Source organism: Camelus dromedarius, chromosome 16 (genome assembly GCF_036321535.1).
Source record: "Camelus dromedarius isolate mCamDro1 chromosome 16, mCamDro1.pat, whole genome shotgun sequence".
NCBI classification, from domain to species: domain Eukaryota; kingdom Metazoa; phylum Chordata; class Mammalia; order Artiodactyla; family Camelidae; genus Camelus; species Camelus dromedarius.
In genome coordinates, this window is record NC_087451.1 from 42,162,559 (window position 1) to 42,190,518 (window position 27,960).

General features: G+C 55.1%; 2 protein-coding genes across 5 annotated transcripts; both read right to left on the reverse strand.

Moving 5' to 3' along the window:
* Positions 1-27,960, reverse strand: ZNF385C (zinc finger protein 385C). 3 transcript variants are annotated; one of them, XM_031468765.2, is made up of 8 exons: positions 27,711-27,960; positions 8,881-9,029; positions 6,843-6,953; positions 5,275-5,440; positions 2,940-3,233; positions 2,224-2,420; positions 1,806-1,916; positions 1-1,305 (listed from the first exon to the last, which is right to left on the reverse strand). In XM_031468765.2, exons 1-8 carry the CDS (start codon positions 27,958-27,960, stop codon positions 1,066-1,068), a joined length of 1,518 nt encoding a protein of 505 aa, XP_031324625.2. In that variant the 3' UTR covers positions 1-1,065. The 3 variants fall into 3 exon arrangements, with proteins under 3 accessions (XP_031324625.2, XP_031324623.2, XP_064351788.1); XM_031468763.2 differs by having other exon boundaries at positions 2,940-3,236; XM_064495718.1 differs by lacking the exon at positions 27,711-27,960 and having other exon boundaries at positions 8,881-9,004.
* On the reverse strand, positions 9,392-17,928 carry C16H17orf113 (chromosome 16 C17orf113 homolog). Of its 2 annotated transcripts, XM_064495715.1 has the most exons (3): positions 17,872-17,928; positions 13,013-13,750; positions 9,392-11,936 (listed from the first exon to the last, which is right to left on the reverse strand). In XM_064495715.1, exons 2-3 carry the CDS (start codon positions 13,700-13,702, stop codon positions 10,452-10,454), a joined length of 2,175 nt encoding a protein of 724 aa, XP_064351785.1. In that variant the 5' UTR covers positions 13,703-13,750; positions 17,872-17,928; the 3' UTR covers positions 9,392-10,451. The 2 variants fall into 2 exon arrangements, with proteins under 2 accessions (XP_064351785.1, XP_064351787.1); XM_064495717.1 differs by lacking the exon at positions 17,872-17,928 and having other exon boundaries at positions 13,013-17,796.

Genomic DNA, 27,960 nt, shown 5'->3' on the forward strand with positions numbered 1-27,960 from the left:
AGGGCAGCACTGCTGGGGTGGGATGGAGGTGGTGACATCGACAGCATGAAAATGGGTCTTGAGTGGATCCAACTGGATCCCAACACTCGGCTTCACAGTGAGGGGGCCTGGGGTGCTGGTTGTGGGGGAAGCTGAATTGAGTGCTAGGGGCCAGTTTGGGGCGAGGAGCTGGAGGAGAAAGCTCTCCCTTTGGGAGTCCTAGGGAGATTGGGTGTTTGCTAGGTCCATGGGAGGGAGACCCAGGGCCACCCCCTTTCTGCCCCCTATCCCCCCCGCTGCTGAGAGCCAGAGTTCAGGAGGAATCCATGAGAGGCTAACAAAGGAGAACTTTTGTGGGACTGTTCATTTCTTCTGCTGAAACTGGGCCCAGCCAGAACATGACTGTCACCTACCTCTATGCTAGCCCCTTCCTGTCAGAGCAAATGAAACCCCCAGAAGCTTTTGACCCCAGCCCCCTGCCTTGGCTTTGCCCACTTAATGCTGCTCCCTTTCTCCTCCACGGTCTCCTCCACGTCCCCATGGTCACCTTGTCCAGGCAGCCTTCAACCCACTCCAGCTTGAGACCCCTCCCTCATCTCCAGTGATTCCCTGGAGATTCCAGTGATTGGGAGGGCCTCCCCAACAGGGTAGGGGAATAGAGGTCACAGACTTGTCCTCAGGAGAGAAGATTCCTTGGGCCTCTGGCCCTGTAGGTAATAGGTCTTGAGTTGGGAGGTGAGAGCACCATGGGGCTGGGGCTAGGATTTTGCATAGCTCTTTGGATTTCTCAGTTTGCTCCCCCTAAGTCAGAATAAGAAGTACAGGGGAGCCCAGGACTAGCCCTAGAAGCCTGGGGGAGGGAGGGTGAGGATGGATGGTCCTTGGGCCAGGGGCATATTAGGTCAATCCCGGGTACAGACGGAGTGAAGGGCAGCTGCTCTTAGTATTAGCCCAGCTCCGCCTAGATTGGGCAGGATTCCCTAGGCTGTGAAAGGTAGTCTCCTGTGGGATGTAGGGAACCGAGGTGTTTCAGGGAGGTGGGGGAGAACGATGGCTGGGAAATCAGCCCTGGGCTCCCCAGGGTGGCTAGTAGGGGGCAAAGACGATGGGTCCTGTGGCAGGGCGGATAGCTCCTGCTGGGGTGCGAAACAGAGCTGGGCCCAGGATCGGAGTTGGGAAGAGGGTGGTGGCTGCTGTGGGGGCAGGCCGGAGAGCAAGGGGCCCTGGCAGGGCACAGATGGCCGCTGCCGCTGCGGTAGGGATTGGGCTGGGCAGGAAGCGGGCTGCCAGTGTCTTGGTGAGTTGCTTCTGCAAGGCCAGCTTAGACTGCAAAGAAAAGAGAGGAATGGACACAGTCTCTGACCCCAGGAAAATCCCAATCCCTCCCTGGGCCCCATCCTTGGGCTTTCTGCTGTAGGAAAAACGTGACTTTCAGGATTCCAAATCTAAATCCTCCTCCCTTCCCACCCCCAAACATTCATTCCAAAGGGCTTTCTCCACCACCTGTCTTCCTGCCCCCGAGGGAGGAGAATCTTAGGATGGGCAAAGTTCGGAGGCTGTGGGGAGTGGGGGTGGAGATGGTCTCTAGGAGATGCATGCCCACCCTTTGCCCTTGCCCCTGAGATAACCACCTGGGCCCACCTCCCCGGAAATTTTTCTGGGCAGATCCCAAAAACCCAACCCCAGCTCTTTTCCTGCCCAGGCAGCCTCGAAGAGGGGTGGCTTCCTTCCTGCCCCGCCTCCCAGCCCCCCAGCTGGCCCTCCCTTCCAGCCTCCCCTTGCCCCACTGGACCTGGATCCCAGCTCTGTTGTCTGGAGACAGATACCTTGAGGATACTCACAGCCAGCGCTGCATGCTTATGCAGCTTGCTGTGCTGGCTGGAGGGCTTGGGGGGCTTCCCGGCCAGGCGGTCCTTGTGCCTCCTGCTGCTCAGGTGCTAATGGACAGACAGACAGACTGGGAAGGAGATGAGGAACCCAAGGACCCCCAAACTACCCTGTCATCCTCACCTAGCTCACCTTTCCTCTACCCACAATTCACACACTGAATGCACATCACCCCAGAGTGAGACCTGGCCTTTGCCCTCCAGAAGCCCACTGTCCCTCTAGCCTTGTGCCTCCTGCTCCATCTGCTCCCCGCTCTGCTCCACCCACCTTCTCCCCTCAGGCTCCCTCCTCCTTGCCTGGCACCGGGCCCACCCCTGGCCCCTGCTCCAACCCCAATCCCGGCCTTACTGGTCCCACCTGCTTGAGTTGGGTCTCTGAATTGACCTGGAGCTGACAGAGATCACAGTGAAAAGGGGGTTTCGGACCCTGCCGTCCCCCCTGGCCACCCGTCACTCTCTTAGTCTTGTGTCCAGCTCCTCCCCGGGGCACTGCACGGCCCCGGCTCCTGCGGGGAGTGCCCCGCTGACCTTCCACCATCCACCGGTGCTTGGCTCCTGGAGGGAGGAAGGAAGACAGCTTGTCAGCACCAAAGAGGGGCCACAAGGGCCACAGAGACCCCCGTCAAACCAGGTCAGTTCGGCTGTCTCTGTAAGCCTCCAGGCTGCTCTGTACATACACCCACTCCAGCCACAAGAGGTTTCTCTTTCCCGCAGAAAGGTCTTCCCAGCTGCTCTCATTTCATGCCAGGTTTCTCCAAGGAAGGCCTCCTTGCAAAGCAGCTGATTGGCTTCCCTTTGGCTCTCATCCCAATCCCTTCCCTCCAGGTCTGACCCAAGGAGAGATGGAGGGGGTGTCTCCTGTCTTCTGTGGTGACTCTCCAGTTTTTGCTGCCTCAGACTTCTCTTCCCGATTCTCCCTCCACAAGTGTTAGCAGAAAGACCCGAAACGCCCAATCACAGCTGAGCAAGCGCCTCTGTCACCAAGCCCTGGAGCCAAGTGCCCAAAAGCTCTAGCCTGCCTACATCTGGTGAGGGGCACCCCCTCCCCTGGATGGCAGCTGGTGCGGCGCTAACCTGTGTTGTGAGCCTGCAGCTGGGAGGCGGAGTTCACTGTCACCTTACACGTGGGGCAGTACAGGCGCCCCTTCTCGCTCCTGCCTTCCCCACTCACACCGCTTCCCACCGCAGCCGCCGCCGGTTCAGGCCCTGGCGCCTCTCTCCCAGGCTCTGGGGAGCAGGGTGGGCAAGAGGAAGAGGAGGAAGAGGAGGCAGCATCCAAGAGGTCTGAGTGGGCCAGCTCTTCCCCGGGCGTGGGGTATGGACTCAGGGGTGGCTGGAGTTCGGGGCCAGGAGGAGAGGCTGCAGGAACTGCTGGGGAGATAGAAGGCATCGGGGAAGAGCGTGAGGCCCAAGATGCTTCTCAAGACCATGATATGAAGCACAGACACACTGGGGGTGGCATTGCAAAGTAGAAGGGTCCCTGGTGTAGGGATGATCAGCACTGAATTCCAGACTCCACTCTCCCACCAATTCACTTGGGCCTAATCTAAGTTTTTCCACCTGAAATCATAAAGTTGGACAGTGGTCTCAGAGAGCCCACCCAGCCCTGCTAATCTGTAGTTATTAGCTAACTATTAAATAAGTAGAAGTCACCAGAAAGATGAACAAGAATATTCATGGAGCATTATTCATAATAGCATAAAACTGGAAACTGTCCAAAATGTTCACCAACAGGAGACTAATAAAAAGAGTTAAAGGGTCATGCAATGGTGTACTATGCAGCAATGAAGAAGGACAAAGTACTTCTACATGCAAAAAACGAGGGAGAAGTCAGATGCAAAACCTGTATACTACAGATCAACTTAACAACAGGGTTACATTCCAATAAACCCATTATGAGTTGAAAATATCCTAAGTTGAAAATGCATGTAATACACCTAACCTAAACAAGAACAAAAAACAAATAAAAGAAAAATAATTTTTTAATTAAAAAAAATACACCTAAGTGGGAGAGGGTATAGCTCAATTGGTAGAGTGCATGCTTAGCATGCACGAGGTTGTGGGTTCAATCCCCAGTACCTCCATTAAGAAAATAAATAAATAAACCTAAATACCTCCCCCCTCAAAAAAATTTTTTTAAAATCTCAATTAACCATAAAAAAATACTCCTAACTGAACATCAGAGCTTGGCCCAGCCTACCTTAAATGTGCTCAGAACACCAAAGTTAGCCCACAGTTGAGCAAAATCATCCAATGCAAAGGCTATTTATTATAATAAAGTACTGTATATTTCATGTCATGTATTGAGTACTGTGCCGAAAGGGAAGAACAGATTGGTTGCATGGGTACAGAATGGTTGTAAGTAGGTCAGTCCTTTACCCTTGTGGTCATGTGGCTGCCACTGCCCAGCATCACAAAAGAGTATGCACCATAAGTTGCTAGCCCAGAAAGATAAAAATTCAGAGGGGAGAGTATAGCTCAGTGGTAGGGTGCATGCCTAGCATGCACAAGGTCCCGGGTTCAATCCTCAGTATCTCCATTAAAAATAAATAAATAAACCTAATTACCTCCCTTCTCCCCAACTAAAATAAAAAAAGGAAAGGTCAAAATTCAAAAGTGAAGTACAGTTTTTACCGAATGTTAAGTTAGGGACCATCTGTATATCGTTAACCAAAATCAGGTGAAACTGATCTCTGGCGAGAAAAGTCATTATCATGGTTACTCTGGGGGAGGGGTATAGGTGGTTGAAGGGTGTCACCCCAAACTCACATCCATCTGGAACCTCCGAATGTGATCTTATTTGGAAATAGGGTCTTTGCTGATGTATTTAGTTAAGATGGGATCATACTGGCCTAGGGTGGGCACCAATCCAATGACTGGCATCCTTGTAAGATGATTCTGTGAAGACCCAGAGACACTAGGGAATGTGACATGAAGGTGGAGACGGAGATTGGAGTGATGAATGTCAGGGATCAAGGATCGCCAGCAACTGCAAGAAGCTAGGAGAGCAGAATGGAACAGATTCTTCCTCTGCACCCTCAGAAGGAAACAACCCCTTAACACCTTGTTTCAAACTTCTGACATCCAGAACTGTGAGAAAATACATTTCTGTTGTTTTCAGCCATCCAGTTTGTGGTCATTAATTATGGCAGCCCTAGGAAGCTAACACAACAAGGTAGTGACAGGAGTAGGGGCAAGAAGGGGCTTATGGAGTGATGGTGACATATTTCTTCAACTCGGCAGGCTTCAGACTGGAAAATCCATGGAGCACTATACTTGTGACATGTGCCTTTTTCTGTACGTAAGGAATACTCCAACACAAACAAGAATAATAATCAGGAGAAATCGCTCAACCCCTTGTCGGAAACCAGATTTGGAGTTGGGCCGGGGAGAAAAGTTCAGGACTGACCTTTGCTCTGTGGCTCCTCAGGGGCTCCATTGGCTGGAGTCGGGGTTGGGGACACCAGTGTCCCATCTTGGGCCAGGGTTTGTGGCCTCTGCTTGCTCTTGGCGGCTTCAACAGCCTTGAGTTTTCTGGCATGTTTGTGGCCTTTGTAATGTGCTTCAGCCTGGTTCTGGGGAGGGGAGGGCATGGGGTCGTCATTCATCTGCTGTATACCTGCCCTATCCATGAGCTGGCACTGGGCAGGGAGCAGGTCAGAGTGAGGCAGGCCTCCGGCCACACAGGGTGAATCCTTGTCATTTACCATCGTCATCACAGCATGTGCGTGGCCCCGAGGTTTACAGAAGGTGTTCTCATACATGAACTCCCAGGCAAGCAGCCTCTGTCTTCAAATTCTGCCTCAGTCGTTTGTTAGCTGTGCATCTTTGAGCAAGTCACCTCACCTCTCTGAGCCTCAGTCCCCTCACTCGTAAACTTTGGGATGATTATACTGACTTCACAGGATTGTGAGAATCAAAATGAGACCATGAATGACAAGGGCCTTGTACAAACAGTAGGTGCTCAGTGAACGTTAGTTGCCAAGTTCATAAATGCACAAGTGGAAAAACAGAGCAGCCCACACTTTAGGGATCATGCCTCCCAGATCGTTCATCCCTTTGTACGTTTTATTCAACAATAGTCATGGAGCATTTGCTATTTGTCAGGCACTGTGCTGGGCCCAGCATATGAAAGATGATATGGTTCCTCCCTCAGAGTGAAATCTCTCTATCCATCCAGCTCTGGCACAACTCAGGTTACCCGAAAATCTGGAGGAAACCCCCAAATCTGGCCTGTCCACTAGGGGTCCCTGCTTGTTTCCAAATGTAGGAAAAACAGGCCCCTGTGGCCCCTCCCTGGACCCTTTGACCAGAGCAGGTCTGCTGAGATCATCTCCCCAACTCCAGAGTTGCCTGGACAGAAGGTAAACCTTCCCTAGGAGATCAGAATGAGGCTCCTCCAATCTCTGGCGGCAGGCCGTGGTAGAAAGTTTGAGGACTGTGGGGTCAGCCAGGCCTGGGTTCAAATCCCAGCTCTGCTACTTACCAGCTGTGTGGCCTTAGGCAAGTTGCTTAACCTGTGAGGCTCAGTTTCCTTATCTGAAAAGTGAGGATGATGATAGCACTTCTATCCATCTCACAGATGTATCATAAGAGCTAATTAAGAGGATGGGCGTGAACACATTCTGTAAACTCTCAGGTACATTAAGAACTCAGCTCCAGACCAGGAGCTGATGGTGGCTTCTGGGACCCAGAGAAGGGAGGACAGCCTTCTCCCTTGAAGAAGGGTCCCAAACACAGGAGAGAGGCAGAGGGGAGGGCAATGGAATCCCAGGGGGATGGGACGGGACAGGGCGGAGGAATCTGGAGAGAGAAGAGGATGAGATGGATAAAGGACCAGTAGCGGTTCTTCTGCAACCAGAGACAGAAAATATGGAGCGCAGGCCCTTTCCCTCCAGGAAAGACCCGGGAAGCCCAGTCTCCAGCCTACTCCCTGCCCAGCCTCCCAACGAGCCTGTCCCCACTACACCCTCTCACCGCTGAGTTGAACCTCAGGTGACAGATGTTACAGGAAATGAAGAGCTTCTTCTTCAGAGGGGAGGGGACCCCAAATGTGTGGCTGATGACAGCTTTCTGGACCGGGTCCATCTGTGAAGGGGGTGGGAGGGCACAGTAACTTTGGGGCCAGCTCAGTACAAACTGCCAAAAACTAAAGACTATTGAGGAGGGCGGAGGTCAGCCCACATGAAGAAATGTCCCATCTCTGTGGACCTTAGACACAGAAAAAGAAACTGCCTCTTTCCTAGCCAGGAACTTTCTCTGTCAGCCTGGGCTTCTGCTTGAAGGCAGGGGGATGGCCAGGGTGACCTCTGTGATCTTAAGAAACAGACCCATGTCCTGGTGATCACATTGGCATCTCTTGCTGCCCCTCTTGGTTTTTTTTTTTCCCCCTCATTCACAAGAATCACAACTATTGGGGCAGAGCTGGGGACAGGGAGAAGCAGGGAAGGGACAAAAAGTCCCTCTGTTGGAATTTCCCCTCCCATAATCCATCCTCATGTTGGACCTGTGGGCTGGAGGAGATAAAGCTTATCTTATCAGCTCTGCCACTGTCTCAGGGCCTGAGAGGGAGAGGGAGAGTCATGGCCAGGGCAGGGTGGAGGCCAGGAAGGGGCAAGTGGCAGCAAGTGGATGCCAGAGGGTTCCCTGAGAAGTAGGGTCATTTCTCTGGAATATTAATTCATATGATTTTTTCTTTTCCTCATTTTAAATAAGTTTTTTTTTTCTTCTATCAAACCAAGCCTTTATGTTCCCTTTTCTCAGGGGTTGGGTTGTTGGGCCCAAAGCAGAAGCTGTCTGGGCTTGCTTGTCAAGAGGAACTTTCCAAGCCTTCCTGAGAGGAGAGAACAGAGGCTTTGAGATGAAAGCATGGTTTCAGAAACTCCCCTGAGAACAGAAAGAGGTTCTAACCCTCACAACACCCAGGGCTGGGGGCTGGGGTGGGCAGGGCGAGTGGAAGACAGGACTTCAGAGGAGGACGGCCTGCAGGGCCCCCAGAGAGGAGGACAACAGCGGGCTGACCTGCTCTTGAGGGACTCTGTGCCTGAGCAGTGAGCTTGTTAGCAAGTGACAGCAGGGACCGAAGACCAGAGGACCCTCTCCAAATGTCTCAGGCTCCTCAGACCTCTTTACAACACCGGAGGGTAGGAAGGAAGGAAGGGGCTCCCCAGGGTGACTGAGATGGAACTTACTGCCATCCTGTCAGGATGGGGTGGAGCACCTCGATGGTTACACTTGATTTTTTTAACTTTTTAAGAAGGGGGACATACTTTACAGCTCACATAGTGAAGTAAAATTCATGCTTACTTCACTTATTCACAAACACACACACACACACACACACACACACACGGAAATGCATGTTTCCATGTCTACAGACTAGTCGGCAGACACACAGCACATAAGCTTACAAGCAGTTACAAATGACAGAGACAAGCAGAAAGATCCACGCTCCCATGCACACCAGTGGCACATGTCCACAGACAAACTGACAGTCACACAAAGCACACAACACACTCACTCAGAGGCCAGATACACACCAAACAAGTACACAGTCAACACAGAGACACAAAAAACCTCTCAGATACACAGGCACAGACACTAATTACAGACTCTTACCCAAGCACAAAGAGTTTACAGACACACATGCAAACTCACATCCACAAATGACACGCAAAGTCCTACAGAGACACAAACTAAAACAGAAAGACACACCCAAGTACACACAGACACACACAGATCACCCACAGACATCCCTATACAAAAACCTCATGTGAAGCCTGCAGTTCACAGGCCCTCCAGGCCCAGCAGTTGTTACGGGGGCTGGGGGTGGGGGACACCATCCTCCAACCCTGGCCTGAGGGAGATCTGAGCCCAGGGGTCCCCATTTGGGGAGCACCTAGTCACTCTGAGGGATGTTGCTTCTGAGAGCCAGCCCCTCTGATCCCATTTTCCACTTTCCCTGCCCACCCCCCCAAGCTTGGCTGCATGCCCCCACTCGCCAGTCCGGCCATACCGTGCTGAAGTTGGGGAAGAGACTGAGCGGGGCGGCGCCATTGAAGTGGAAGGCGAGCAAGTGCTTGAAGTCCAGCGGGGGCTGCAGAGGCCTGGTGGGCAGGGGCAGGGAGGCCAGCAGGGGGCTGGGGGCACCGGAGGCTGGGCCTGCTGCAGGAGAAGAAGGGCAGGGTCTGAAATGGGGAGCCACAGGGCTCACTCCTCCCTCCACAGCCAAAACAAGAGGCTGCTGGGCTTCTTGGATGTGGAGCCAGGGCAGGAACTTCTGTCTCCCTCATGACAAAGGAGTCCTGGCCAAGCCCAGGGCGATGACAGCCCATTTCTGTGCCTCTTCTCTCCACAACTGGGGAAGCAGAAGCATGGAGTCCACAGTTCCAGGCTCCCAGCCCAGAAGGATGCCCCTCCCTCCGCAACTAAAGGGCAGCATAACAGCCCAAATGAACCCGAGGGGAGTCAGGCCAATGGAGTCAGGGTGGGGCCCTGACACACACACCACCATGGAGACTGCACGATGCACTGGGATTCCACTTTATTGCAAATTAAACCCAAATGCAGGCCTGGGGAAAGACCAGCCCCGTCCTCTCTCACTAAATATCCCCCTCCAGATCTCCACATCATTCACAGTGAGGGCTAACAGAGGGGAGAGGAAACCCACTGGAATCTGAAGGGGTGTGTCCCCCAGCTCTGGTGAGGCCCCAACTGCTTCCCCCAGGAGGCCAAGTGCCCTCCAACATCCCTGGGTCAGGCCTGAGGCAGGTCCTGGGAGTCTGCTGGTCCAGCCCTGTGGTTTTACAGTCTTTGGTCTTAAAGGTCTGAGGCAAGGGCAGGGGAAGGCTAGGAACTTGTGAGGAAGAAAAGAATTAGAAATAAATTCAGTCCGTTTAGGACTTTTTTAGACCCCGACATTGCAAAACCAAAATCCTTTTAGATTTTGTGTGTTAACACTATGAAAGATAGGACAAACCTATTTTACATTTATAGACATATGTGTCTATATCCAAGGCCATATACAGAAAAGCCTCAGGAAGCCTGTTGGTGGGGAGGGCACCACTACTTCCCTTGAATTGTTAGCTTGTGCACAGAGAGGGTGTTGTGCTGTGTGTGAAAAACAAGGCAGTCACCTGCTTTTCAGCCATACCTGAAGAGAAGCTGCTAGGAGGGCGGCTAACAGCCAAGGACCCATTCTCCTTTCCCTTAACCCCTCAATTGCGGAGACCCAGTCTTTCTCCCTCCTGCCAAGACCCCTCAGCTTTTCTAGGGCCAAAACTTGAGCTGAGTTCAGAAAGGAAAGGGTGAGCTACTCCCCACCAAACTCTGGACAGGTCAGGAATGATATTTAGGGTGCCCCAGAACCTAGCATCTCTGCCCACTGGCCCTAGTCCCCAGGCCTGGGCCCTCCTCCACAGCCCACGGGGTTGGGTTAGTACTCAGCGTGGGGCAGAGGAAGCTCAGGGAAGGTGGGTGGGAGGCTACAGTTAGCAGGTCAGCTTGGGTGCAGCCTGATCAAGTCAGGTTTGGCCTTTAGAGTGCCCAGGGCCCTGGGCTGGCTTGGGGGAGGAGAGGAGGCCGCCCTCACGTAAGCTGCGACCCCAGCAACCCCTCGCCCCACCCACTCTCTAGGAGCTCCACCGCCAGCGCAAAGTCAAACTCGTGCAGCGGAGGCCCATCCACCGCGATCTTCACCGCGGGGCCGCCCCGGCCTTCTCCGGCCCCGCCCGGCCCCCACCACCGCAGCTCCCGGCTGCGGCCGACCTTGTCCAGGAGGCCAGCACCAGCAGGCAGCGCCAAGGCCAGGGCGGCGAGGGCGGCGAAGTCGGGGAAGAGCTCGTGCAGTTCCGAGCGCGCGCAGGCCAGCTTGGCGCACAGGGCCCGCGGGCCGAGCCGCCCCAGGCTGCACACCACGCGCTTGAAGAGCACAAAGTCGCCCAGCGCCCGCTGGCGGACCACGGCCGGGGCGAAGGCGCGCAGCAGGACGCGCAGCGCCCCCTCGCCGTGCGCGCCCAGCTCCTCGGGCGCCTGCGGGTAGCGGCGGGGGTCGAAGATCACCGCGAAGGCGGCCACGGCTTCCAGCGATGGCCCAGGGTAGGAGTCCCGCAGCCCTCTCCGCATGGAGTCCAGGAAGGCCCCCCGCAGCCGCTCCAAGCCCTGGACTGCAGCCTCGGAGTAGCCGACCAGCTCCACGCCGCGGTAGGTGCAGCGCCCACGGCTCAAGTCGGGGCTGGAGGACGCCAGTTCCTGCAGGAAGCCCTGGAGGCGCGCCCCGCCCGAGTGGCGCTGCGCTTGGAGGGAGGCTGCAGCTGCCATCACCAGAGGCTGTAGCAAGGCCAAGTCCGGCTCTTCTGGCTGCAGGACAAGGTTGAGCTTCTGCATGGAGGGCAGAGCATCCAGCAGGAGGTGGGTGAAGGCCACGAAGGTGAACTGGCGCAGGGCAAGAGCCAGTGCCCTGGCTGTAGGCGAGGCTGGGGCAGAGGCCTCCAGTGTGGGCACCAGACAAGGCCAAGCCTCAGCCACTGCTTCCACCACAGGCAGCAGGGAGGCCCAGGGAACTGGCCGTGGTCCTGCCAAGTCGATAGCTGCAAGGTCCAGTGCTGCCCGGAGCTCAGGGACCACGTGGGAACTGGGGCCACCGTGGAGGCGGAATAGGGCATCCAGGACACTTTCATATTCACCTAGGTAGGCAGGGGGCTTGGGATCTGTTCGGCCGGGAAGGCAGTGTAGCTCAGTGAGCAGTGGGCAGGTGGCCCGGAGCTGTGGGCTCACACTCCCCAGGCAGTCACTGGGGAGGCTTGAATTGAGCCAGGCCAGCTTGGATGTAGACACACCAAAAGCCTGCAGGATGTCCAGGAGTTGGCCAGCAGTGGCCTCGCCTTCCTGTAGCTCCACACTGCCCAGGAAGGTGGTGGCAGGCAGACCATCACAGGGGGACACTGAAGTGGCAAACAAGGCCAGACTGTGGGACTCAGGCCAGTCCTTGGTCTCGTCCAACACCAGCCCCACATATGGGGATGCCTTCAGGCGCTGGCAGGCCTCTGTGTGCAAGACACTGGCCATGGCCACCTGGGACAGCCAGGGAGAGAAAGGGAGGGAGGACAGAGTTAGGCTTGTCCTGAGAAGGGGAGGCAGGCAGGATGGGGTGATAGAGCACAGGCCTTGGGGTCAGAAAGATTTAGGGACTAATCCTAGCTTTGCCACTTACTGGCTGTGTGATCTTGGGCAAATCATTTCACCTCTCTGTTCATATCTATTTCTTCAACTCTCAAACCAGGTTAATATCTGCCCACAATCTCCCCAAAAGGTTGCTGTGGATGATCGATGTAATTTTTTGTTGTTGTGCTTATAAATGTAAAAATGCTTTAGAAATCATAAAGATTCTACAGCATTGTGTGTGTGTGTGTGTGTGTGTGTGTTTCTACAGCATTGCCCAGTCTTCCTTATTCCTGGGGGGGCGGGGGGGGGTCTCCCTCCACTCTGCTGCCCAGGGATTAACTGATATAGACACGTTCACTCCTGACTCCTGACCCATTACACAGGGCCCCAGCTGTGTGCTATTCGTCTGTTTGCCATCTCTCTAGGATGAGATCCAACTCCCCCACCGCCACCCCAGCTCCCAAGACTCATACAGCCAGTTCCTAAGACAGAGCTGTAAAGTGCCTGCCCCTAGGGGCCACATAGGGGATATTGAGCTTGCAGTGGGCCAGGGATAAAGGGAATGGGGAAGCCCCTGCCCGGCTCTCCAAATCCAACACTTTATGACCTTGCTTTTCAGTAGAAGGCAAAAATCCACATTTTTATATGTAATCTCTTGTAGTTTTTTTAACTTCGAGACTAATTTTTCAAAATCACTGTGAAAATCAACAAAACACATCTGTGGGCCAATCAAGCCCGCAGGCCACCAGTTTGCCACCTCTGGCCTAGGTATTGAGGGGAGTGTCCCTGAGCCTCCTCACTGTTGGGCGCACAGCAGCTGGCCCGGGGCCTGATACTAGTATGCCCTCAGTGAAGGCTCTGATGGGTGAAGGTGTGAATGAAGTGCTTTGGCCACTGCCCGGGGGCCTGGCATGCTGGTGCTGTGCCCATATGGCTCCATGTCCTCCCTCCCCAAGCCCTCCCCCACACCCCTGGCTGCCACCCACCTGCATGTCCCTCACCCTCCTGGGGCTGTAGTAATCACCGTGCTCCGTGCCCAGCAGCGCCTGGCACAGGTTGAACCTCTGTAGCTCAAGCAGGGCAGAGCAGCGGTCGTCCGGCACGTCCTCCTTGGCCATGCAGTACACTGTGGTCAGCACGGCCACTTTGGCAGGATCCACTTCCACCTTGATGCCCTTGGAGGTGGGGGTGGGTGCCAGGCCTGGGCAGGCCCCTCCGCCCTCAGCCGGGCCCTCGAAAGTGGGCTGGCCCTGGTTGACGGCCAGAGCCTGGCGGTGAGCCCCCGAGGTCACATGGCGCAGCAGGGCGTGGCGCTGGAAGTTGTCGGTGCCCACGGTGAACGCATTCTCGGCTTTGCCGTGCTTGTTCCGCACCAGGGCCTGGCGGCACTCAAGGCAAAACATCAGCTTCCGCTCGTAGTCAAAGTCCAGCCATGGGAACTCCTCTTTCCAGTGCTCATTGAAGTAACGCTTGCACTTCTTGTTGGAGTTGGAAGCCTCTCCGGCTGGTTTCTTCCCTGGGGGCACCATTCCTGCTGGAGGAATGGCAGGGCACCACCAAACCCCACCCAAATGCTCTTGCCCCCAGCCTCCCCTACACACCGAGTCACCTCCTTTGACAAAGGGAGTTGGTGGGGAGGCAGGACGAGGGCAGCCCACCAGGCTAATGGGGACCATCCATCTAACTTAGCCAGGAAAGTTTATTTCTGCTCCGCCGGTGGGAGACTGGGGATGAAAGAGACAAGGGAGAGGTGTTAGGGGGCCACTGGGGGTTCACACTGCCCACAGAGCATACCCTGGACGAGGGATGGACTGAAACCAATGCAGAAGGGCTACTGGGAGTGGGCCATAGAGTGCTATCCAAAGTTGGGATATTTGGGAGCCCCAGCCCCCTCTAAGGGTCTCCCTCCATCTGGGACAAGCCATCAATTGCTTTGATTGCTGAAGCACATCAGAACTCAGAGCTGGAAAGACGGCACCTCCACATTTTATAGGTGGGGGGATCTGTCCTGGAAACAGATAGTGGTTCTCAGGGCTCATGAAGAACTCGTGGCTGAGCCAGGACTAATTCTCAGACCTCCTGACTCCTCTCTCAAAGGATAACCGGTCCCACCAGGCCATAGTCATTTGTGTCATCAGAAGGAAGTTAGCACAAAGCTGAGGTCCTGGAGCCACAGGACTGAGGAATGAAATTTGTCTTCTGTGGAGCTCCCTTCCCTAAACACAGGCATGGGCACACTCACTCACACACCAGCTGTGTGGTTCTGGGAAGGGTAGCCCAGAGGTGGGGGCTGGGTTCCAGGCTGAAGGCAGCCAGCTGGTTGCCTCCACTTCTCTCACTTGGCCACCACACCAGGCGCGAGGTGAGGATGAGCAGGTCAGGACCACGCCACGTCCAGCTGATGGCCAAGGCCTGCCAGCTCTGCCTCCTAATCATCTCTCACACCTGTCCCTTCCTCTTGGTGCTTACCGACAACAACAGCGGGAACTGCCATTTATTTACTGCGCTTGAACTGAACCAGGCCCTGCGCTAAGTACTGCAGTGACTCCATTAGGAGACTGAGATTATACTTGCAAGTCCCCTTGGAGGGGGCTATCGTCCTCAGTTTGGACAGGAGGAAACTGAATCTCAGGGACTTGCCCAAGGTTTCCCAAGCGATAAGTGGCTGAGGCAGAATTAGAACCCAAGTCCTCCTGACCCCGTGGGCCATGCTGAGACCCTGGCCTGCACCATTTCACTTGGATCATGTAGTGGTCTCTACCCCTGTAGTCATTCCCCGGAATTTGTCCCTCGCTCAGCAACCAGAGAAAGACCACACACAGATCCAACTATGCCCCTCCCTTGCTTCCACTTCTTCAGTGGTGTCCTGTTGCCTAAGTCTATATACCTCACCATGAGACAGCAGGGCCCCCAACCCCAGCCTCTGGATATCTCCAGAGCCTCCCCACTCCTGTCTGCTCAGCCAACTCCGAGGGCTTACCATGCCCCACCCACATTACTGTTGTTTTTGCTCCTACCTCCATCCTCCGTGCCTGGGACTTCCTCTCCCTCCTCTTTCCCTCATCATTTCCCATTCATTCCTGGAGAGCTGCTCAGGCATCCCCTCTGCCACCCTGATCCCCCACAACCTGGGCTGGTACCTGTCCTCTAGTCTCCCATAATTCCCTGTGTATGAGTCTTCATAATATGACATGGTGAATGCAGGGGTGCTCTAGGTATCTCTGCACTTGGTTCCTGGAAGGCCAAGATCACATTTGTTCATTTTTATACCTCTAAGTCCCTGTACAGAGCTGGGCACACAAATGGCTCTCAGCAAAAGCTGCTTATTTAAAAGAATGAAAGATTCATCTTGGCTATATGAAAGAACTTCCTGTTTCTGAGGCTGTTGGTTTAGATGATTCTAGACTGTCTGTCTCGCTGTCTCTCCCACCTGATACCACATTCAGCACCCTGTGCGGAACCTGGCACTTCGTGCAAGGTAAAACAAAGGCAGATGAGTAGAATTCCAGGGGCAGCCCATTCAGGCTAAGGAAAAGCACTCCATGTTGCTGGATGTGGGTGCAACTCGTTGGTCCTCTTCCCCTGGACTCTAAGTGGCAATTGATAATGCTCATCACACCCTCCTGAAACACACATTTCTCTTGCCTTCCAAGACCCCACATCCTCTGGTTTTCCTTGCCCTCATCAGTCACTCCTCTGATGTCATCTCATCCTCTTCTTCCCACTCTCAAACTGTCCAAAGAGTTCAAAACCATCTCTGCTGGCCACTCCTCTGGGGACCACACCTCTCCATCCAACTGCCTTCCTGGCTTGTCTAAACAGATCTCTTTTGGATCTGTCCCTACAAAATATGCTCCTCTTCCAGTCTCCCTGGTTCCAGAAACAGCCCATCCTCCCACCTAGGTGCTCTGGCCAGAAACCTGCCCCTCCAACCCCCACTCTTTTCCGCATCCAGGACCTGATCCATCCACAGGTCCTGTTGATTCTACCTCCACAATGTACCTCTAACTCATCCCTTCTCTCCATGCCACTGCCACCATCCTTGTCCAGGTCACCTTCATAATCTTGCTTAGACTATGGCAGTTGCTTCCTGATGGCATTCTGGGTCTCCACTCTAACCCCTCTCTTGGGTAAGAGACCTCCAATAGCTGGAGGGGGCTTTTTAAAACATACTGCTTAAAATCCCTCTATGATGGCCCATTGCACCGAGGCCAGTGCCAGAATCCCTGGACTGCCAAGTGCCCAGGCACTGCTGACCTCTCTGGGAGCCACTTGCTCCTCCCTCCCCTTCCAGCGACTCTGGCCTTTTCTGTTCCTCCACAGTGCCAGGTTCCCATCCCCAGGATCTCTGCACATGCTGTACCTTCTAGAATGTACCTATCCTCCCTCCCAACACTTTGCCTATTCCACTTCCCCTCTGGTCTTAGCATAGCAGTCCCCTCTTCAGGGGAGGCTTCTCCAATTATCCTTTTCCAGCAAGTCCCCTTCTTTTTTCTGTCATTACTCCTTGTTTGGGCTCTCCATCGCACTCCCCACAATTTACAAATCTGCAGATCTATTGCTTGTACGCACCCTCTCCCTCTTTCTCACACACATGCAAATTCCCTGATGGCAGGAAAGGTAACTTATTCCTATCTGGGCCCCAGAGACCCTTCAGCCTGGCACCCAGCAGGTGCTCCACAAAATATGAGAAGTAAATGAGTAAGGAAACATGAGTTCTCAGGCAGAGAGAGCAGTGGAGTGGGCCCCTGGGCACCCGCTGGGTGGCTAAAACAGCTGCCTTTGACATCCTTTCCTCCCAAGATCCCAAGATTCTGTGACCCAAAGGATCTTAGAATGGAGAGGAGGTGCAAAGCCAAGGGAATACCCTTCTGGAAGTCTGTCAGATCCTTTCCCGTCCCTGGAACCTGCCCCAATCTGTGTAGGGATAAAATGACTATGAGACGTAGGATGTTTTTGAGAAAAGAACAAAAGAGTAGGCAGGGAGGAGGCACGGGAAGATGGAGATTCTGAAACTGCACTGTCCGCTAGTGTGTGCAGTTAATTTAAAACATGAAGCTGTTTAAAATTAATCAGAATTTTAAAAATTCGTAAAATCGTTTCCTCAGTCACACTAGCCACATTTAAAAGTTCTCAGTGATCACGTGTAGCTAGTGGCTACTGTATTAGACCGCCCAGACAGGGAATATATACATTATCCCAGAAAGTTCTATTGAACAGCCTGCTCTAAAAGACCCGGCAAAAGCTACTGACGTTCCTCCACCTGAACCTGAGGGAACCAGGCTGGGTGGGGCGGGATATAAGTAAGACATGACTAAATGACCAAGGCTGACCAGGAGGCTGTACCTGTTGCAGACCTAGGTGCCTCATATCTCCACACCCCAGCGGGCTGGATGGGAGCCAGGACAACTTGAGGGGCCCCTGGGGCGATTGTGCCTTGGTTCGCCATCCTCACTCCACCCCTGCACCTGAGCCTTAAACAGAGTATTTATTTGGTCTCAGGATGTGGTCCTCAGTCCTCTCACCAGGCTCCTTTGGGCTCCTTTCTTTCAGGACCCCATTAAGAGGAGTCCAAGTTCCAGGCAGGGTAGGGGCAGGTGCCTCCCTCCCCTGGCAGCCTGGGGAGGTCGTGGTTCCCTCCACACTCCCGCCCATCTTCCCGCGGCCAGGATGCGGAGCGCTGGGGAACTTCCTTGAGGGGCGAGTGGTGGAGGAGCCCTCGGGTGAGTCCAGTGGGTCCCGCCCGCCTGGTGCCCCCAACCCCCATAGCGGGCCCCCTGCCCGGAGCCTCCGGGAGGGGGCGCCCCGCCCGGCCCGGGTACCCGCCCCGCCCGCACACACTCACGGAGACTCGGGAGCCACCATCTTGAGCGGTGGACGCTCTGGCCGCAGTCTCCTTGGGCTCCACTGAGCGACAGCAGCCACTAGCGGTAACCGGGACGAAAAGGCACCAGCGGCGGCGCGGGCCGGGGTAGCGGACCGGCCGCGCCCACCTGACACCCCGCTCCGGCCCAGCGGGCGCTCAGCCTGGTGTCGTCACTCTCACCCTCCCTGCCCCATGCACTGCAGCAGGAGCGACTCAGGTTAGACCACAGGAAGGCTGCTCCCGGCCAGCGGGAGGGACAGGAGTCATTCATCACCACGAGTTCCTAGAGGAGCTCACAGGTGAGAGACAAACAGGTGGAGCGCTATGGAGGCTCCACTCTGGGAAGTGCTCCAAGAGTGACGAACAAAATGCTCTGGGATCACAGGGGAGCTGGCTTTTAGCTGAAGGTCATCAGCTGGAGAGACAATTAGGTTTCACAAAAGGGTCAGTGAAATTTTAGCAGGGATTGGGCATGCCAGCAGGGGGAATGGCAGAGCTATTGGCAACCATCATGAAGTTCAGAATCAATGCAGGTTCTCGACGGTCAAGACAGAGCAGAGGCATGGAAGGCTCTACAGTGAATGCTGGGGATTTGGACCCTCTGACCTAGTGGGGAACCTCAGGAGGTGGCTGAGCTGGGAAGTCCATGTTTTCATCAAATGAGTAACGGAGATGACATAAACGGGGTGGGCAGTAGGAATGACCTCTTCCTAGAACTCTCAGATGCACAGGAGACCCTCACACCTGTGTGGGTTCCCTGCAGGAGAAATGTGGGGTTTTGGTACCTGCGCCCTCCCAGACCTGGATGCCTGCAGTGGAGCTCCAGTGACATTGAACTCTGAGGCCTTGAGCTGAACACTCAGCCTCAGTTTCCTCACCTGTGAAGTAGGAATTACAGGCAGGTGAGGAGGAAAGGGCAGGACAGGAGTGGGTCTGAGGACCAAAGGAGGTGCTCGGTGTGGAGGCCGTTTGAAGAGGGGGAGCCAGGGCACTTGGTGGCCCAGTCTCCCCTTCCAGTCAGCACAGAGCCACCCAGAAATGCCTTCCAGCCCTTGCACGATTGGGTATACTCCTCCCCCACTCCAGGCCTAGGGCACACGTTGAGGTCAGGGACTCTCCAGTGGCTGCCGGGAGCTCCCTCCCAACACCCTTCACACAGCTGGCTCTGTGCTGCCCACCATCTGCCTCCGACATTCTCTGTGAACCCTGGCCCCCAGGGCCGAGGAGATGATACATGAGTCCCCGCACATGCACACACGTGTGGCTGCTTGGCTTGTGAGTACACTCAAATGAAGGGAGACACCGCAGCCCCCACACCTACCCTAGGATGGCATCACCCAGCCTGACAGGTCTAGAATCCGCACCCACAAAAGGGTCAGATGTGTGTGTGGGGGGTCTTCTCTGATGACATCTTGTAGCAGAACAGCCACACTAGCTGATATCTCAGAGCAATCCCTCCCCACCCCTGGCCAGGGGTCTACAGCTGGGACCCACAGCTCATTGGATGGATGCCTCCAGAGGGTGAGTTGTGGCTCTGATCAAACAGGAACACACAGACGGAGTGTCAAGAAGCTACCCACAGGGGTCCAACCGAGACTGAGGCAGGGGCACAGAGCAGGTGTCTCATGAAATCACATCACCCTGCCTACCGCCCAAGAGAGAAAATCTGGAGAAACTACGTCCTGTTTGTTTTGCCATCACTGGGAAAGACACGCATGGAGGATTACAGGGACACACACCCTGAGGTCCACAGGCACTCACACAGATAGTGACAGGCACAGACGCCAAGGCACACACTTAGACGCATCTCCCCATGGTGAGACTCTCACACTGACGTGTGCGTGTATGGAGGTGGTACCCATGTGGAGACAGATACCCCTGCTGGCCAAGCGGTGGGCACAGAGGCCACGCACGCGCATGCACGTACACAGACAGGCAAGATCAACAAAGACACCCTCAGATCATACATACCCAGAGGGACAGACACGTGAGGACAGGCGGACTCCTGCAGATACTGACAATACCAAACAACAGGCATGCAGCGGCACACACTACCACAAAGACAGGTGCAGATACACAAAAACCCACGTACAGAAACGCACACCCCTTACACAATTAAGTGCATCTGGCATACACACAAGCTCATGGAGCCAAACCCAGAGTCCCCCACCCTGGGCCGCCCGCCACAAGTCATAGGGGCAGATGGCAGGGTCCTGCCCGGGGCATGTGTGCGTGCACACACACACCTCAAATAGTGAAGTTGCCATTTCTATCACAGATAAAACTGTGAAGAAAGCAGGAGTCCAAGAGGGAGAGAGAGCCAAAGGCAGGGAATGAGAGGTTGAACCAAGACCCTAGCTTGCCCACCACCCAGTAGGCTGAGGATCCCTCCCCATATTCTCCAGCGCCCCTAACCACTTCTGGGCTGGCCAGCACCATGTGGGAGACTCTTGCCCTCCCCGTGCCAGAGGGAGACCCCCAAGCACAGTCACTAGAGAAACTGCATCCAGCCCCACTGACTCCAGCCTTTGCCTCTGTGGAGAGGAATCCCCCAAATACTTAAAGGGTAATGATTGTTTCCCTCAAAAAGGACCAGGCAACTCCTGTGTGGGGAGGTGCACCAGGAGACCATGAATAAAGCACGGGGAGGGGGGGCATCAATGTTGACCCCAGTGCAGCGGCTGAACCTCAGCAGGAGCCTCCCTGCCCCTGCAATCTGCTTGGCCCTCTCTTTTTCTCTGCGGCATTAAGAACTCCTTCTTCAGCCCTCTCCCCTGCTCCTCCAGGCAGCCCCTTAGAGGCAGTTGAAGATATGATTTGATAAAAGGAACCTTTGTAGCAGGCTCCGCCGATGACGCACACCTGCCCCAAATTGCAGCTGCCTCCTTCCTGCAGGGTGGACCTCCAGATCCCCAACCATTCCTGCCACCATGGCCCCACCTGGTTCCCAGCCAGAGTGGGGGCTCCCCCTGCCCAGCCCTGGACTTGGGAAAAGGTACCAAGAGGCAGCTGGCTACTAGAGCCTCTAAACAGACAACTTTGGGGGGCCGACAACAGGAGGGAAAGGATAGGGCAGGGGAGAGGGGAGAAGCCCACCCTTATCTTTAAGCCCCCTCCCCACCCCCCAGCTCAGGCGTCCTCAGCACTCACCCAAGAGCATCCTCTGCCTTTGGAGGCACCGCTGAGCGCAGAGTGAGGAGCAAATGAAACCCAGCCAGAGAGTGACAGAGGGAAGGGGTGGGGGATGCGAGGGACACGAGGGGAGGGCGCGAGGGAGGGACTCCTGCTTCTGCTGGAAAACTGAGGTTCCTGGGCCCTGTCTCCCCTCACCAGGAAGGAGCTGCTTGTTCCCTGGTTTCCCCATCCCAACCACCAGTGGAAAGAACAGGGCACTTCATTCCGCATGTCAGGGGACATACACACAAAAGGGGACAGAGGGAGGGTGTCAGGGGGCCTAGTGCCTCTTCTACTGAAGCGAAGAGTTGACCCTGCCCACAGAGGCCTCCAGGAAAGGAGGTGCTTCCAGTCCCTTCCCTTCCTGCCAGAAAGTTCTTGCTGCTGAACTTTGAAGCCCTTCCTCAGGGCTGGCTGCTGCAGGAGCCCCCGTTCTCCTGTCCGGCCTGACTTACCCTCTGCCCACACTCATCTCCTTTTATTTCCCTCCTTTCGCTGCAGGGGAAATTGAGGCTCAGAGAGGCATTACCAGTTCATCCCAGAATGTTGGCCATGGTGATGGGGGAGGGGAGCCCAGGCGGCTTGCTGCCGCTCAGTTCAGTACCTGGACGGTTGGACCTGCTACCTGGGCACTGCCAGGAACAGGGTGGGGGCAGTGTCTTCTGATCAGCTAGAACTTCTGACATCCCTCGCCTTCCCACACCCTTCCTTCCCCTCCCCACTCATCTTTTCTCTCCTCATTTTGCTCCTTCCTCCCCCTCCTCTTCCTGAAACCTGCCCCCCACAACTCACCTGAGCACCTGGTGCCTGCGGTGGGGGGTGGAATGCAGGGGAGGAGACAGCCAACCTACAGCTGGATCCAGTCTCGTATTCCAAGCCAGGTCCCAGCGCTAGCCCCCCACCCCCTCAGCATCCTGTCTCCATCAGACAATAACCTGTAATCTCTGGAGCAGCCAGGACTCAAGCTGCAAAGAAGGTCTGTCTGGGGAGGGGCTGGCAGCAGCAGCAGCTCCTGAAAACAGGTTTGTTAGGAAGAGGCTCTAGGGGGAAGGACTAGCTGGTATGGGGAGAGGAAGGAAACACAAGCCCAGAGCTAATTAACCCACCCAGAGACACAGACGAAATCTTTGTCCTCTGTGGGGGCAGGGATCTGAGCTAAACCCCCTAATTCTCCACCTAGACGGCCTTGCCTTTCCCAGGTGGTCCCTGTGGGGAGGTGCTGACAGTCAGGTTCACACCTGGGGGAGGGGGGATGTGATGGCTGTCCAGGGAGAGTGAGGGCATTTCCTTCAGCTGCCACCAAAGGAGAACAGCAGCAAAAACTTCTCAGTGGTCTTGGGGCATCCAAGGTGAAACAGGCACCCAAAGGCCTCAGGATGGGTTTAAGGGGAGCACTGAGGAGGAACTAGCAACCCAGGGAGATACTGAAGCCATGGGGGGACAGGCTGGAGGGCTTCCAGGGCCTCCTGGTGGGACTGAAATTAATCCATCTGCGGGGAGTGGGGGGTGAGGAGCTCATCAAGCCAGTGACTCAGGCATGACCCAAGCTCAAGGTCTTTGATCTCTGGGGCTCAGAATGCAGCCAGAGGCTTCCGCAGTCAAAGCCTTAGAGAGAAGACGGAGGGACTGATCAAACAGGGGCTTGGGGACGTCTGAGGGCGCAGGGCAGGGACCGCCTCCACTTGCCACTCTGATGTCTTCCTGTCCCCAAAGGCATGTGGATGTCTGGTCTTGCCCTGAAATCCATTACAGTCTGACTCCATCTCTGTTTTTCTGTCCCCCTTGGTGTCTACCTTGCACTCCCCACCCCAAGGCCCCTCTGGCCATGTTGGTAAGCCAGAAATTAAGTTATTCCTGAAATCCCCTTTTCTCCCCTCTGGTGTCATGTTGCAGTGATGGGGGATGGGGGTGAGCCCTGAACTGGATGGCTGGATCAGTCCTGCCAAGAGACAGGGGGTGGAACCAGCTGGATTTAGGGAGCTCCCCTCCTGGTACCTAGCCAGCCTAGGCCTAGCAGGAGATGGCTGGCATCTCCCCATTTTTCACTTGAGGACATCAAGGGATGGGTGCTGAGCACTTGAGTTGTCTGTCCTGGGAGCTGGTCTGCCTCCTCTGGGCCATCTCTCCTCCCCATTCCTAAAACATTAAGGCTCGATCTCTATTCATGTATGCTGCTCTCCTCAGCAGCAAGTCAGGAGGGCATGTAAGGTAAGACTTAGAGTCAGAAATGCTGGGATCTGAACCCAGCTGTGTGGCCTTAGGTCTGTTACTTACACTCCCTGAGCTCCAGTATCTCAGTTTCTACAGTGAGAGCTGAATGCCAATCATCTACACCCTGGGCTGGCTGAGTGAGGAGGGGATGCTGTGCTGCGCGTGGAAGTGCTTTGCAAACAGTTCATCTCCTAAGCTCATGCTCAACTTGGCACTGGGGGTAGGTAGGTCATGGCTATTTGCCCCTCAAGATCGAGGTCCAGGTGTCGCCCAAGCCCTGTGCTAGTTCAACATCCTCACTAGAGGTTGGAGGTAGGAGGGTTGAGCCAGCAAACCTTTCTCTCTGCAGATGTTCAAGAACTTCCTAAAACTGCTTAGTGGTGTATGTGTGTGGGGAGTGCACATGCATGATGGTCAATAGGGTCATTGATTTCAGCCATATTGGAGCGGGGGTTCCTTGTGCCCACCCCCCACCGTGGGAGGAGAAGGCGGGGGGAGGGGTGAAAGATGGCTCGAGACATTCCTGAGATGAAAGGGCCTGCAGGAGGGGATGGGGAAGGATGGGTTCCTGCTGTTGTCCCATCCTGCACCCCTTCCCAGGTGTTCCAGGCTCACTCAGGGTGGGGAGCTGGGTGAGGCTGAGTAAGGAGGCCTCTGACCCAGGCATTGGCTTGGCGAGGAAGCTCAGAGCAGGGAGAGTCCCACCCCCATAGCTCCCTCCCATGGACAGATCCTCCAGAGAGGATCCCGCCTCACTGCCTAGGAGCGCCTGTCACTGTGCAAGGCACCAGCCCCACAGACCTTTAATCAGAGTGACAGCTCCAGGAGGGAGAGAGGAGCCTCGAACGGGCGTGACTGGGCTGCCCCACCCCCACCCGTCAGCACCCTCCCAGGGAACGGGGGCCCTCCTGGCTGATCTCAGGGGTCCAGGAACAAAGCAGTGTGTTAAGGGCTCCTCACACTTCACCTCAAGCCTCCTGAAAGTAGGTGACTCTCTCCATTGCTGGTGGCTGGAGGCTGCCCTAGTCAGCCACCCCCTCAGGGCTTTCTGCTCCAGCCCGGTCCCCTCCACAGCTGATAGAGGCCTACAGCATGGCTGAGGTCCCCACCCCCCACCCCCAGGCAGTGGCTAGCATCTTCCTGCTGTGGGCTGCTTCTCCCGCCCTCAGCTCTCAGACAGCCAAGGAGACAAGAGGAGGAGGGTAGGTGCTGAGGGTGGGGGTCATGGCCTGAAGTAGTTTTAAAGATAACCAGGCCAAAGATGGAACACAGGTTCTCCCCTGAAGCCCCAGGATTCCAGGGTTCCCAGAAATCAGCCCTGCTCTAGCCACAGCCATCACTCCCCTGTGCTCCCACAATGCCGCCCACTCCTCTTACTTAGCATGGCGATGGGAAAAGTCTGGCCCTGTGACTGTCTGCTCCTTTAGATTGTGAGTGCCCAGCACTACTCATTTGCAGAATCCTGGCATCCTGTGCGGCGCCAGCACAGGGCTAGAGGTGGGGTGATGGATGGACCAATGGTTGGAGGGACCATGACTTATCAGGTCCTGGTTAACACTCTGAAGAGGAGCACTAGGCATCATGTCTCCTGGTGACCCCCAAACCTACCCGTACTCGGGGGATGAGGACTGCGAGAAAAGGGAAGCTGAGTGAAGGAGGACCTCCATCCCCATCCCTCTGGGCAGCCTGTCTCTGGCCACTGGCATCTGGTGCTGTGGTCTTTTTTCTCACCCCATCTGCTCTCGCCACACTGAGATGGTGGGTGGGGAAAGAAAGAAGAGGGCTTGTACCACAGACTCACCACCCAGAAGGAGGGCCTGAAGAGGCCATGGTAGAGGGGAGCGGGGGTGGGCCAGCACCCTCTGGCCATAGGAATGGCCTTCGCCACCCATCACTGCCCTCCAGCCCTGCTTCCCTCTCAGTGTCCCCTTTCTGATAATGGAACCGCCCATCACAGCATCCCCTAAGCTAGAGTAATCCTTGGGACCTCCCTCCCCATCGGCCCCCATATCCCACCAGTCACCAAGCCCTGCCGGTTCTGCTATAGAAAAGGCCCCAGAATCCATTTACCCCATCCCACCCACTTCCTTCACATGTACCCCTAAGTCTTACCCTTCCCCCTCACCCAAGACCTCTAAAATACTAATACTCCTGCTCAAAACACTTCAGGGATGCCCATCACCTTTCAGGACAAAGGCCAGACACCCAGCCTGGCTTCGAGGACCTTAAAGGCAGCTCCACACCTGCCACACGCCCATTCCCACCCTCTGCTCCGGGAAAGGCTTGACTTCAGACCTTGGTGCATTTGCTCTAGCGGGGATTCCCTCTCCCTCACCAAGAGCTAACTTCAGTGTCACTTCTCTGAAACGTTCCCTGACTTCTGTCAATTCACCTCTCCCTCTGACTTCTCAAAGCGCCCTGGCCCCACCTCTGCAAAGTCCGTCGCTACCTTGGACAAACCCGCCTGCGTGTAGCTATTTAGACAGCTCTTCCCTAACAGGCAGCTCTGCTGCTTTTTAAAAACACAAATTCCCAGACAAATGCTGTATGTTCTCACTCATATGCAGAATCTGAAAAAAGCAGAACTCATAGAAACAGCGAGTAGAGTGGTGGATGCCAGGGGCTGGGAGATGGGGGAAGTGGGGAGACATTGGTCAGAGGGTACAAACTCCTAGATACGTAAGACCTAGGGATCTAACGCATGGCTTGGTGACTGTAATTAACAATACTGCATTATATACTTGAAAGTTGTTAGGAGAGTAGATCTTAACTATCATCACTACACACACACAAAATCGTCATTATGTGAGGGGATGGAAGTATTAACTACCTTTACTGTGGTAATCATTCTGCAGTATATCCGTGTATCGAATCATTGCATTGTACACCTTAAACTTGCATTTCTTAAATGTCAGTAAGATCTTAATAAAGCGCAATAAAGAAAAAATAAAAATACAAATCCCCAAAACAGCAGCTTGCACATAGTAAGTTGTCTATAAGTATTTGATGAATTCATGAGTGATTTTTGAACTCAGACACACACACACACACACACACACACACACACTCCAGAAACATCCACACAGTCCCATATGCTCTTATTCAGAGTCACACCCTGGGGTCCAGCCCCGAGGGCTCAGGTTGGGGAGGTGGTACCGGCTAATGCATCCCCTGTTTTGCTCATGCAGTGACCTCTGACTGCCATGTCCCTTCTCCTCTCACTCCTGTTCCAAAGCTCAGTGCGCCCCGTCCCTCAGGAGGCCTTTTGTGTCCCTAGGTAGAATCGCCCTTCCTCCTTTGTACTCCTGGAGACATGTCCCACGTGGCACCCATGGCACTTATCTGCTCCTTTCATGTGTATCTCAGCCTTAAAGACCGATTCAATCTCAAGGGATGGGGTAGTGAGGAGTAAGGCTGGAACTTACTGGTCTCCAGGCCCCAGTACAGGTGGGTCAGGGGGAAACAGAGAGTGCCCAGTGAACATTTGCTAAAACAAGAGGCAGCCCTCAAGAGCTCAGAGTGGGTGGAGGGTACAGCTCAGTGGTAGAATGCATGTTTAGCATGCACGAGGTCCTGGGTTCAAGCCCCAGTACCTCCATTAGAAACAAAAAATATCTAATTACCTCCCCCTCAAAAAATCAAAGGAAAAAAAAAAAAAGAGTTCAGAGTCTGACCTTCTGGCAAAGCTACCAACCTGGGCTGCAGGATGTGATTCTGGTGGCCGCCCCCAGGAACCAGGCGGAAGTTCCGGCCCTTTCCACCTCCCACCCCGGGCCTGGCTCTGAACCTGTTTCCCCCGCCAACCAGCAGCCTGCCTTATCCGCAGCTTTCCCATGATCCTATGTGCCTGTCGGCTGGAATCATCCTCACGAATCCATTCACCCACTTCTCTAGAGATCTGCCTGGCAGCCAGCGTGCCCCTTCAATGCTTGCAGCCAAACCTCTACAGAGTCACCCCAGCCAGGGAGAGGCCGAAATCCTGGCCAGGAGTCCAGCAGCTAAAGAGAGGGGGGCTTCCCTCCTCTTCCCCTGACCATCTCTGAGCCCTCAGTGGGAGCATGTATACTTAGCTGACCCTGGACTTCAGAGACCAGAGCAGGAGCCCAGGACCCTCTGCAGGCCAGGCCCTTATCTAAAAGATTATCTCTGTCAGGGGACTCCAAGCTGGAGAAATGCTGCTTAGGGGTCCTGGTCCCAAAATACCCCACAGCGGGGAGCCCCAGATCCAAAAAGACCTCAGACCCTGAGAGACTCCATAGAAGGTTGTCCCAGATGCAAAGCAAAACTTGACAGAATTTGGGGGACTTCTGACCCTAAGATCCCAGTGAGGGTACCCCAGACCCAAAGACCCCCACGGAGAGCAGCCACAGGCCTGGAGCCCCTCTCCAGGGCCCAGAACCAAGTTTGTGGGAGCAGTGCCCCTCCACACTGACCTGGCCCTGCAGGCGTCTTCCCCAGGCTGAGCTGCCGCAGCCGCCTCTGGTGGGCCCGCCCCCCGCAGTGCACTTGGGCCTGGGCCGCGGAGTTCAGCTGGATGTTGCAGACGTCACAGAGGGTGTACGAGGGCCGTTTTCTTTCCCTCTTGGGCTTCGGGGGTTCTGGGGGCCGAGGTGGGCACTCAGCAGCTCCAGATACCGGGGGCTCCTTCTCAGCAGGGGGAGATGGGCTCAGTGGTCGCTTCAT